At 39.8% G+C, this 12054-nt stretch overlaps 1 protein-coding gene across 1 annotated transcript; it reads left to right on the top strand.

The window, feature by feature from the left end:
- Positions 1-1278: 1278 nt before the first annotated feature.
- Positions 1279-12054, top strand: LOC121928603 (fatty acid-binding protein, adipocyte-like). Its single transcript, XM_042463530.1, has 4 exons — positions 1279-1418; positions 6775-6947; positions 9427-9528; positions 11810-12054. Exons 1-4 carry the CDS (start codon positions 1346-1348, stop codon positions 11858-11860), a joined length of 399 nt encoding a protein of 132 aa, XP_042319464.1. The 5' UTR covers positions 1279-1345; the 3' UTR covers positions 11861-12054.

Raw genomic sequence — 12054 nt, 5'->3', positions numbered from 1 at the left:
TCTTTTATCCTTTAACACTCTTATTATTATTAGCGTTATTACTCTTATATAATGACAGTATACTTTCAGGATTGGGCTATGTTATGCCTTATGTGTAAAGAGCCAGTATGGTGTAGTGGTTTGAGCACTGAACTAGGACTCCAGATACTAGGATTCAAATCCCTGCTCAGTCATGGAAACCTGCTGGTTGACCTTATGCAAGTCACACTTTCTCAGCCTCAAAGGAAGGCAATGGCAAAGCCCCTCTGAACAAATTCTGCCAAGAAAGCCCATGTATAGGGTTGCCATAAGTCAGAAAACAACTTGAAGACACTCCACAACATCTTATGCGTATAGACTGTTAACCCACCAGGCTGGTTCCTTTCAAGGTCCTGTTGAAGCCAGAAGAGGAAGATTTTTAGCAGGTATTAATGATAGTGTGGTGTAGTGGTTTGAGTATTGGACTAGGACTCTGGAGACCAGGGTTCAATTCCCAGCTCAGTTTCACCACCATTTGCCATCTTGGGCAAGTCACACACTCTCAGCCTCAGAGGATGGCAATGGCAAACCTCCTCTGAACAAATCTTGACAAGACAATCCCATGATAGGTTTGCCATAGGGCTGCCAGAAGACAGAAACAACTTGAAGGCGCACACGATCACTGCTACTACAGATGACAGCATGCTGAAATGCCATCTTTTTCACTATTATTAAAAGTGAAGGGTGCTACCCTCTTTTACTTGTGACCACCCTTTTGGGTGATTAAAGGGCTACTTTTTTGTCTTTCATTCCATGTGTAGAGATTAAAAGAGAAATCTAATTGCTTTCCCCTATAATCCTATAAATATTTACCTGAGGCCATATCTCACTGACTACAGGAGGATTTAGTTCCCAGTAAACATGCACAGATTTGCACCATTAATGTTTCTGGGCGTGTTGCAGGGTTTGGGTGGGCAGCAAGGGGATTGAAGGTCATTGTTGCTAATGTTAAATCAAAGTACAATGCTATGCGCTTGCTTATGTGATTGATTGTGCTTTAATAGCAAAAAAATTTCCTTCTAGACAAAGAGCACTAAAAAGAAAAGAAACATCAGAAACTGTCCAGGCCCTTTAAGTAAAATAGTGAAATGCTGACAATTTAATGCTCTGTGTGTCTGATGAGTAATTCCACTATGACCTACAAAGAAAGAAGGGGGAAAAATCAGGTAATTGGACCCCTTGTCAGCCTCAGTTACTATTGGTTAATCCTACAAGGTCACATGGTCAGAGCTTCTTTTAAAAGTCATTCTTGTGCTTTGTAGTAGTAGAGTGGGTGTTGTCTTTGTGAGATTTTTAGGAACTTGTTTCACAGAGCAAATCCTACACAATGTGTGAACAGTTTTGTGGAACTTGGAAGTTAGTTTCCAGTGAGAAATTTGATGACTACATGAAAGAACTTGGTAAGAAATATTTTCATGCTTGGTTTTCTAGCATTCTAGGAATGAATTTTATATTTTAATTTAGGTTTTGTTTTGTTTTTTTTACTTTTTATGGAAAAATTGTATTTTCCCACCTCATCCCCCTCCAATAAAATTATCAGTATCAATTTAGAAGTAGTTTAGCTAAATTACAAACTGAATATTTTTGGTAAATTTGGTCTACTTTTTTCAGCTGTCCAGTCTACAAAATCTTATGTTACAACTTCTTTTGCTTAGTTAGTTTCAAAGGTGCTACAAGAGCCCTTTGCATATTATTATTGTTGTTGTATTTATATTTGTCAAACACTATAAGTGCTTTACAGAGCAAAACAATCCAAAATAGAAATAAAAGCCTGCCTACAGCGTACAATTTAAAACCACCAACAAAAAATATATAAAATTAATAAAATATTGCTATAATAAGTTTAAACAGCGGTATAAAAGTATAAATTAATACAAATAGTCTATCATAAGATCATACAGTCATGAAGTCAAGATGAAAGTTGGAAGGCTTTGCTGATTGGAATAGATACTGTGTGCTGATATTGCAGACTAATATCACTATGTCTCTGACTTCTACCCTTTTGGTAAATGTAGCTGCTGTATTGTAAAAGACTGAGCTTACTTGTCTGTTATTGTACCAGTAACAGGTGTAGGGTGGAGTACTATAGTTTGAGTTATGTTTGCTAGGTTTCCAGTTTGGTCACATACTTGTCTGTTATGTTCGTTCTATTTAATTTCTATTTTTGTCTGCCCTCCCTGTCACTTTGACTAATAATCTGAATACTATTTCTCTGTTAAAGTCCTATTGAATTCAGTGAAAGTTGCATTATGAACACATTCAATTTGGCTATCAGTTGAGTATCTCCTAGAGAACTGCTGCTTAACCTGATTGTTGAATGAGGTAGTAGGTTGTGCAGAATTGTAGGTAGGAGATGAAAAGTACAGCTATGATTTCTGTATAGCAATACTAACATGATACTGCAGAAATGTGAAAGGAAGTCCTCACTGTCATTTTCCTGACTGGAAGAATTAACAGTGTGGGCTGCATGCTGCAACTGTTATTATTACAGTCAGCCCTGCTTATCCACAGATTTTTTTATCCACGGATTCAAGCAATATTCAAAAGAAGTATAAATTCCAAATAGCAAGCCATGGATTTTGTTATCTACGGGGGATCCTGGTACCAAACCCCAGCGGATAACAAGGTCCCACTGTACTTACCTGTTCCAAGTACCTCTGAGGATACTGAAATAGACAAAAAAAGAAGCTATGCTGGTTCATTAAGAAATCTTGAAAATCCATAGACAGTATCTTGTAGCCAACCAAGAGTGAGCATGCATTTGTTGGAACTAAACATGGTATTGCCAGACCATGATTCTCAAATTGGTGTGAATCTTGTAATGAATTGTCTACCCTGTGGTTAAGGAAGTGTGGAATATTAGTCAATGACTGCATCCCAGTCATCTTGTGTGCATGTAAATGTGTGTAGGATTTTAGCTTTGGACTCTTTCCTAGAACTGAATTTATGGATAAACCCTTATTTTACTGTAGTTTTGAATTAAAGTATCCCCCCTCCCCTTCACCATCCCTTCCCCTGCACACATCTGATGCATAATCAAGAGATTTGGGAGTAAGGACAGACCTAAACTGAGAAAAGATCTACATTTCTTAGTGTGTGAATAGAGCTTGTGGAGGGATTTAGTTCTATAGTCCTGCCTTGAATCTGTGGCAGTTCATCAAAGAGGGTATCTAGTAACAAATGAAGTGAAAAAGCTTTGTCTGAGATGATAGAGAGCTGTTACCAGCCAGTGTAAACCATAGAGCACTAACTGAACAAGTAGCCTAACCTTCTGAAAGACCACCCTCTTCCATGCAGAGATTAGGAAAGGCAGCTTTTTGAAGAACAGCTCCCAGAATTGCCTGTTCTGCCAAATGGTCACTGAGCATAATAACTTTTCCAAGCATTGATACCGTGTTGCTAGGCCACTTATTCAACAACATGCTGGCTTTCTAACTCAAGCTATGACTTTATTGCTCATAATTGTAAAGTGCTTCTGATGTGATCAAATGTCACATTAATTACAACTTACTTTAATACACTATGCTCAGTTAAAGCTACCATAGTGATTCTGGGCTGTGACAGCTCACTTTCTACACGGCAGTCTTATTCACTTGAATAAACTAGTGAACAGGCTTCATTGACTCATTAAATTAGCAGTTTGAGTGTATTATCTGATTGTATCTTTAAAATACAGTAACCACTAAAGCTCATGGGGAACTAAGACTTGTAGAGGCAAGTCATTACAAACTTCCTTGTGCCAAACAATATTACAGTGGCATAGCCTCATTGTGCCAAACTTATAGTATATAAACAGGGAATTGGGTTTATTTACAAAAGAAACACCCCCTTCAAAGCAGATTACAAAACAAAAAAGAAGCATGAAAATATAATCAGTCAATAAAATAACTGGTTGAACCAGCTAGGAACCACAGCAAAGACAAGATACAAAAGGTACATCTTGGGAAAACAAAACCAAACAGTGGAGTCAAAAGCTTGTTTAAAGAGAGATGTCTTCAATTGCTAATTAAATACAGAGAAAGTGGAAAATGAACAATCTCTTGGGACAGGGAATTTGACTGTAGGGGTCTCCTGTTAACATCCCTCTTGCTACCAGCCTTGCTTTGAAATCATGAGCAGAGCAGTTCAGTTTCATGAAAAAGCAACAGTATAGCTGGCCTTGATGTTCTAGTTACATATTTATCCTCCACCTTTCTTCAGTGAATTGAAGGTGGTGTTCATGGCTCTCCTTTCCATTTTATCCTGGCAACAACCTTGTGAGACAGGTTAGACTGAGAGACAGACTGACCTCAGGTCATCCAGTGAGTTTTGGGGCTGATTAAGAAGACCTTGGGCCAGATTAATGGTGGGAATTGTTACTACACAGTGTGACGACTCCCACCACTTAAAATAAATAATGTAAAGCCATCTTGCGGGACCCTATTGGCTCTCTATGAGACTTTGAAAGGCTGTTTAGTCTCCACTTCCCCATTATCCCCCCCCCACACTTTTTAGAAAGTAATTTCCAAATACTCTGCAAGTGGGGGTTAATTTACCATGTCCCCCACCTAAACTGTTTTAGTCATGGAGAGGTTTTTTTAAATTGGAAGCTGGGAGGAGGCGAGAAATTTGTAGTTTGATTAAAAAAACCAACACATAAAATCTTTGCTCAAATGTGGGCTGCTTTTTTGTGAGAGTGAATTTTAGGCCTTTGGCTTAAAGAGAAGTGTGTGTGTGTGTGTGTGTGTACGCGCCTTCAAGTCTCCTTTCGACATAAGATAATGCCATAAATTTTGTGGGGTTTTCTGAAGCAAGGAATACTCAGAGGTGGTTTTGCCAGTTCCTCTGAAATCTAGCCATACAGTATTTGGGATTCATTGGCAATCTCCTATGCAAGTACTAACCAGGGCTGACCTGCTTGGCCTCCAAGATCAGACGGGATCTGGTGCCTTTATTAGTCTTATCCAATATGAACTAGCCAAAGCCAACTGTGTCATTGGTCAGAGTGAATCAGACACCACCTGTAGCAGATGCTAAGGATAACACTTCTCTTGAGCCCCTCAGCCATTTTCCTCCATTAAAGTTCTCCAATATTTTTTTTCCATCTTTTTTTCCATCTTTGGCAACATATTCAGTAAATAGAACCCTGGAGACATGTTAAATTGAAAAGAAAATGCTGTTTGTATCACAGAATGAACCTTAAACCAAAATTTCTTGACTTTTTTACAAGAATACCACATATGCCACATCGTGCCCTCCTTCTCCCCACATCTCCAACATTTTAAGTTAGGTATTTTATATATTTTTTTTATTTTAGCTGGTGTGAAATACCATCTATTGGATATTTTGAGATGATTTTCTTTTAGAGACTGTGAGGCGGTGAATTTATTTGTCTTGTCCCAGGCCTTCAGCCATTCTTCATATGGGATTGGATGTCCTATATCCCGTGCCCATCTTACCATATTTTCTTTTATTGTCTCCTTTTCAAGATCTCTCATTAGTAATATCTTGTAGAATTTTGCTATCTTTTTTCTTTGTGGTTTCCACCATATATCATCGAGTTCATTTATTATTATTTCAATCCCTCTATTCTTTATATCATCTTTGAATTTAGATTTGATTTGAAAGTATTCTATCCAGTTAAATGTGTGTCCTTGTTTACTTAGCTCTTCTCTTTCTCTCATTGTTAATATCCCTTTTGAACCAATATTTACCAAATCTTTGTATGTTAGCCATTTTGTTCCCTTCTTTCTATGGCTGAAAAAAGCTTCTTGTATTGACGTCCATAAAGGTAGTTTATTATAAAACTTATCTCTTATTTTTACCCAAGTTGGAAACAGGGTTCTCCTTATGTAGTGGTTTTTAAAGTCCTTGTAGGAAACTAGATCTTTATATAATAAATATGCGTGCCAACCCATCTTTAGTCCCTCTCCTTCTAGGTTCAACAATTCTGTGTCCTCTAACTTAATCCATTCTTGTATCCATTTTCCTCCATTAAAAGATAGAGCTGTGTATGCCACATTTTGATTCTGCTCAAAGTGTTGGTCTGAGGTCTATTGTCAGTGCAAAGTACTGTAGTGGTCTATGGACTATTGTCAGTTCATAAGTTATCAGCTGTCAACCCATAGAGAGTTTCTGGGAAGAAATAATTGTAACCTATATGTACCAGTCCCTGGTGCATTGGAAAAAAGTAATTGATTCCTCCTCGCACACAGCATACAAAACACACCGCAGCAGGTAATTAGGAAGCACTGATTCAACTAGCCTGCTCCCTTCTTGCCAAGGCTGATTCAAATGCCTGTCTGGCTTGCTTATTGATATAAAGAGGGGAAATTATGGACTTTAGGGGACTGTATCTCCTACCCACCAGTGTGTGGTGGGTTTCAGTTCCTTACTCCTTTGTTCTATGAAACATCCGTAACGTGTGATCACTGTTTATTGTGCTAGCCAAACTCATAAAACCTTTATGATAAAAAGTACAAGAATACAAAAATATAAAAGGCACCTCATAATTTAACATGTAGTGACAAAAGTTATTGCTGATGTAAATATAGAAACCTTTCACATTATTGGTAAATTTCTGTGTTGCCATCATAAAAATCAGTTTAATACTTTGAGTCTCCATGGCAATTTTGTGGCAATTTTGGCATGACCCAGGTTGAATTGGCTTGTGTCACTCTACACACTTTAAATTGTTGGCTCCTTAGTGATCCTCTAAGGTCCAGCAGCTTCAGATGTGTGTATGAGACAGTCTAATGTATCTGTTTCAATTTCTAGGAGTGGGCTTTGCCACAAGGAAGATTGGTGGTGTTGCCAAACCCAATGTCATCATCACCTGCAATGGTAATGCCATGACTATCAGATCAGAGAGCAGTTTCAAGACCGTAGAGATTTCTTTCAAACTGGAGGAAGAATTTGATGAAACCACAGCAGATGACAGGAAAGTAAAGGTGAGGTCTTTTCTTTACCTCATGTTTTATTTCTGACTGGACCATGAGGGAATGGGTGCAGGAGAAGATTTTCATTTAAAATGGTAGTGTAGAAAGTAACCTCAAAAGTGCATGGGGTTCTTTAGCACTATATAGTAATAACACTGTGATTCTACTTTAACAGCCATGGCAATATCCTATGGAATTCTGGGATTTGCATTTGAGGGAGGAGTGTTTTGAATTCTAAGTCAGAGGGCTCTAGTGCATCTCCAAATTCCAGGATTCCATCGAATGCAGCCATAGCAGTGGAATCATGGTGGTATAATTTTGTAGTGTAAAGGGTCCCCGATCACTATCGGAAAGACTGGTTTTCTATTTGAATTGGGTAAATATTGGAGGCTCTTGACTATTACTAATTGCTCTGGGAAGCCTTCAGGAAATAGCACTATGGTATTTGGTTTCTGGAAGTTAGTAGAGTTCTTGGCATGGCAGCAGTCAAATCTTACCACACAAAAATAATGGCTATGACTGCTTAATGATGCCCATGGTTTTCCCCTCCCCACTACTGGAAAAGTTGAAAGAGTCAATGGCTGTCCTGCTGAGAAATCAATCAATCAACTTTCCAGTCCCTCCCTCCCTCCCTCCCCCTCCTCTCCCTCTCTCTCTCTCTTAACCTGACTTGGCTGTCATTATGGTATCCTATTTGACAGGTACAATAATTCATCCTGAATGGCCTGATTATTCTGCTAGACTCCTTCCTATTTAGAAGTCCTACAGATGCGTTAAACTAAACTCTCATATTCCCAACCCAGGGATAGAGATTGTAATCTGTTTGGGGAAGGCTAATCTACAACAAATTTCCTTTTCCCCAGGCTTCTTTGCACACTAAAATACTGCAAAAACTATGGATTGACCAGCCAAACCCAAACAGTATTCAACAATGGCTCCTTTTCATCCTGGAGAGAAGTGATCAGAGGGGTGCCACAGGGTTCTGTCCTGGGCCCAGAGCTATTCAATATCTTTATCAATGACTTGGATGACAGAATTGGGGGCATACTTATCAAATTTGTAGATGACACCAAATTACGAGGAGTAGCTAATACTCCAGAGGACAGGATCAAAATTCAAAATGACCTTAATAGGTTAGAAAGCTGGGCCAAAGCTAACAAAATGAAATTCAGTACAGAGAAATGTAAGGTACTGCACTTAGGGCAGAAAAATGAAATGCAGAGATAATAGGGTGGGGGTCACCTGGCTGAATGCGAGGACATGTGAAAGGGATCTAGGAGTCCAAGTAGACCACAAACTGAACATGAGTCAACAGTGCGATGCAGCAGCTAGAAAGGCCAATGCAATGTTAGGCTGCATCAATAAAAGTATAGTGTCTAGTTCAAGAGAAGTAATAGTGCCACTATATTCTGCTTTGGTCAGGCCCCACCTGGAATACTGTGTCTAGTTCTGGGCACCAGAATTCAAAAAGGATGTTGAGAAACTGGAGCATGTCCAAAGGAGGGGAACTAAAATGGTGAAGGGTCTGGAAACCAGGCCCTATGAGGAACAGCTTAGGGAGCTGGGGATGTTTACCCTGAAGAAGAGAAGGTTAAGAGGTGATATGATAGCCCTGTTTAAATATTTCAAGTGATGTCATATTGAGGAGGGAGCAAGCTTGTTTTCTGTTGCTCCAGAGAACAGGACCTGGAACAATGGATACAAGTTACAGGAAAAGAGATTCCACCTAAACATTAGGAGGAACCTCCTGACAGTAAAGGCTGTTTGACAGTAGAACACACTCTCTTGGAGAGTGGTGGAGTCTCCTTCTTTGGAGGTCTTTAAAGAGAGGCTGGATGGCCATCTGTCGGCAATGCTTTGATTGAGAGCTCCTGTATGGCAGGGGGTTGGACTGGATGGCTCTTGTGGTCTCTTCCAATTCTGTGATTCTATAATTTCATGATTGAGCTTCCAAGCATGTAACAGGTAGCCTAGAGTTTTCTTCTTTTAGGACTGTTTACAGTTCTCTGGTTTTAGCAATTAGCTCATTCCTGCTTAATATCCAGCATCTCACGATGCTAACCCTTGATCTAGCCATAAATGGCAGATTGCTGCATGGGCAGGCCCTTTATATTGCCATATCTTGCAAGATGTCTTGGGGAATTTGCAGCCCTGCAAGACTCTGTCCTGAGATCTGGTGTAAGAATCATTACAGATCTTGTCCATGGTCCCACAATGGTGTCCCAATCACGAGACTTTCTTCTGGGTCCAAGAAGCCAGTCAGAGCATCCCAGAGGACAATGGCTGGCCCCATAGCCTTGGGACAACTAGAATGCCTCCACATGATTTCCTCCTTTGCAGAGGAAATCATGACAAGCCAGTTTAAACTCCTTAACACTGCCTTGACCCAGGCTATGTGATCTTGGGATTCTTGGGGTTTTACAGGTGTTGTTTACTCCTATGTTAAAATACATTAACTGAATTGCTCCTTTTTAACCCTCTTTTTTGACAGAGTGTTGTGACATTAGAGAATGGCACACTGGTTCATTTGCAGAAATGGGATGGCAAAGAGACCACAATAAAAAGGAAAATAGAGGATGGAAAGCTGGTTATGGTAAATTCACTTTTCTCAAGATCTGTAGACGTTTACAAATATGGAAGATGACAATGTTCTGAGTCAGTGATAAGCAAAGTATATAAATTGTTTCAATCAAGCCAAACCAAAGATGTACCTCTTCTGCATTGTAAAACAAGGATGAGGACTTCTTCCAGTTCAAGGACCACATTGCTGAATGCCAGCATTGATGGAGCCAAAGGCAAAGAAATTGAACCAACACTCCCACTGTATTTTTATTTAAAGTAACTAAGACTAAGGAGAGGTGTGCCAGCATTTGAGAATGGAAATAAAAATATAGAGAAGTTGTAAGGTCATCAAATAATACTGATATAAGGAGTGGGGCTAGCCATATGGAAAACCCCAGGAGGGCTGGATTTAACTTGACCTGACCCCCTGCTCTAGGAGCATCCCAGAGTCCCCTACCAAGTGCTGTAGGAAAGAAAACCTATTTTTTCCCATGCAAAGCTTGTAGGGGATAGGATACAACTCTGAAACAGTTTTAACATCAAAACAACATATTTTAAGTGTGTAAGTGCTAACAAATGCACACTCAATTTTTTCAGTAAGTTTTGGAACTTATTTTGTTGAGTGCCATAGTACAGAATTGGAAGTAGCTGATGTGTCTCTATCCTGAAAAGGTGCTCAAAGTGCAAGGTTGCCTTTGTAAGCAAGGTGTTAACAAAATAGACACTTAAATCAAACTCATGGCTAAACAAAACATAACCAAACTATGCAATCAGAGGCGCATTACAGACCACCTGAAAGCGGCGGTCTGCCACCGCCGTCATTGGCGGCGAGGAGCCCCAGCGGCCAAACTGTGAGGCTTCCCAGCACCGCAAAAAAGCGGCAAAATGGTGCTTCTTTTTGCGCCCCGGAAGTGGCGCCGTGAGTCACTAGTCATGTACTCGCGGCGTCGCTTCCGCCACGCGATGTGTGGACGCTAAGCATCCGCGACATCAAGATGGCGCCCCCCGTGTAGAACGGGCACTGCCATTTTGTACATCCTCAGGACGTACTAGGGTTAGGGGCGTGCGTAAAGCATGCTGTTGCCTAACCCTAGTACGTCCTGAGGACATACTTTACGCCCGTTTGTAACGGGTCAAAGATACATATCCTTTAATCAGAACATGGAAATGCAATAACTGTTTTAAAAACTTACTTGGAAACCACTTAAACTGAATAAGGCATCATCTTAGGGATTTCAGGCACTATTTAATTATAACGAATAATTATAATTCATTTGGCACAGTGATAGTGTTCATGTATATTCATTTAAAATCAGGGCAGCCTAAATGTCCTTAAGTTTGGCTGGAGCTTGTCTTTATTCTTTTGAATATGTATTACCCCTTTGCAAAGGCATAGCAATGATTTCAGACAGAAATGTAATGCACAGGTTAGTGGAAATTAATTGACATTTTAAAGAAGTGGTATATACATTAGTACTCATATCCCTAGATACAATATGGATTTAAATAAACTAAGAATTAGTTCCTGAGTAAATCAAGGATGTGGAAGGCATAGTCCTCCAGATACTGCCACACTACAGAATTAATACAGTTTAGAATTAGTAGGAATTAATCCAATAGAATCCTGGAAGTAGTTTGTTGTGGCACCAGAGCACTCTCACAAAACTACAAACTTAAAAATCTAATAGCATTGAGCTATGGCAGTTAAAGCAATGTCAAACTGCAGCAGTCCCTTTGTTGTGGAATAGTCATTAAAGGCTGGAGTCTCTTTGGTGTGTGACACTGCCATAGCTAGTGGTGCCAGCAGGGGAAAAGTTCACGCAAGCTTTGTGGCAATGAAGAAAGTAAGGCATTGGAAAAGCAAGTTGAACAGAGTTGGCTCTGGCTTCTCTCATCAGTGCTGCATTTTTACAGGTTTTCACCATGGTTAGTCAAGTATGCCAACAGAATTCTGGCCGAGGTTGCCTCCTTATTGCAAAGGGTTCTGTTCTGTTCTCATTGTTAATGTTTAGAACAGAACTCTTGGATCCAAAGCCATTTATCTTGCGGGAGATTAAATTCATATCATATCATTGTACTGAGGACTGATAAGAGCAAGTCTCCCCTTATATGGGCCACCAGATATATCACTTGTCCACAGTCATAAATGACTGCACAGCAGAAGCATATGAAGGATTTGTGAGTGCATCTGAAGTGAGGGGAAAATAGTACAGCTAGGTTTCTAAATATTTCAGCGGATGTGAAAAGAACAGTTTGATATGAAACTACAGAGTACTGATCATACACTGACTCTTTGGAGTTTTCCCTCCTAGGAATGTACGATGAACAACGTTACCTCGACCAGAATCTATGAGAAAGCATGAAGCCTCCATTTTGTGCAGTTAACAGGACCCTGCAGCAGAGGACAGAATTTGGTTCAGGGAACAAAGCCTAATATGATCACAGTGGCTTTCTTCAAAGAACTGAGTTATTGACACACCAACTCCAAAGCACCTTGTATACGAAGTTGAAGTATTGTGGTTATTCAATAAATTGCTCACTGATATCGGGGAAACAA

This window comes from Sceloporus undulatus, chromosome 4 (assembly GCF_019175285.1).
Source record: "Sceloporus undulatus isolate JIND9_A2432 ecotype Alabama chromosome 4, SceUnd_v1.1, whole genome shotgun sequence".
Classification (NCBI taxonomy): Eukaryota; Metazoa; Chordata; class Lepidosauria; order Squamata; family Phrynosomatidae; genus Sceloporus; species Sceloporus undulatus.
This window is presented reverse-complemented; position numbering and strand designations above follow the sequence as displayed.

Excerpts from the sequence above, each read along its gene's own strand:
- LOC121928603 (XM_042463530.1), top strand. The coding sequence starts at position 1,346 with ATGTGTGAACAGTTTTGTGGAACTTGGAAGTTAGTTTCCAGTGAGAAA. Across the intron at positions 6,948-9,426 it reads CAGATGACAGGAAAGTAAAG|AGTGTTGTGACATTAGAGAA; the intron begins GTGAGGTCTTTT and ends CTTTTTTGACAG. Across the intron at positions 9,529-11,809 it reads AGGATGGAAAGCTGGTTATG|GAATGTACGATGAACAACGT; the intron begins GTAAATTCACTT and ends TTTCCCTCCTAG.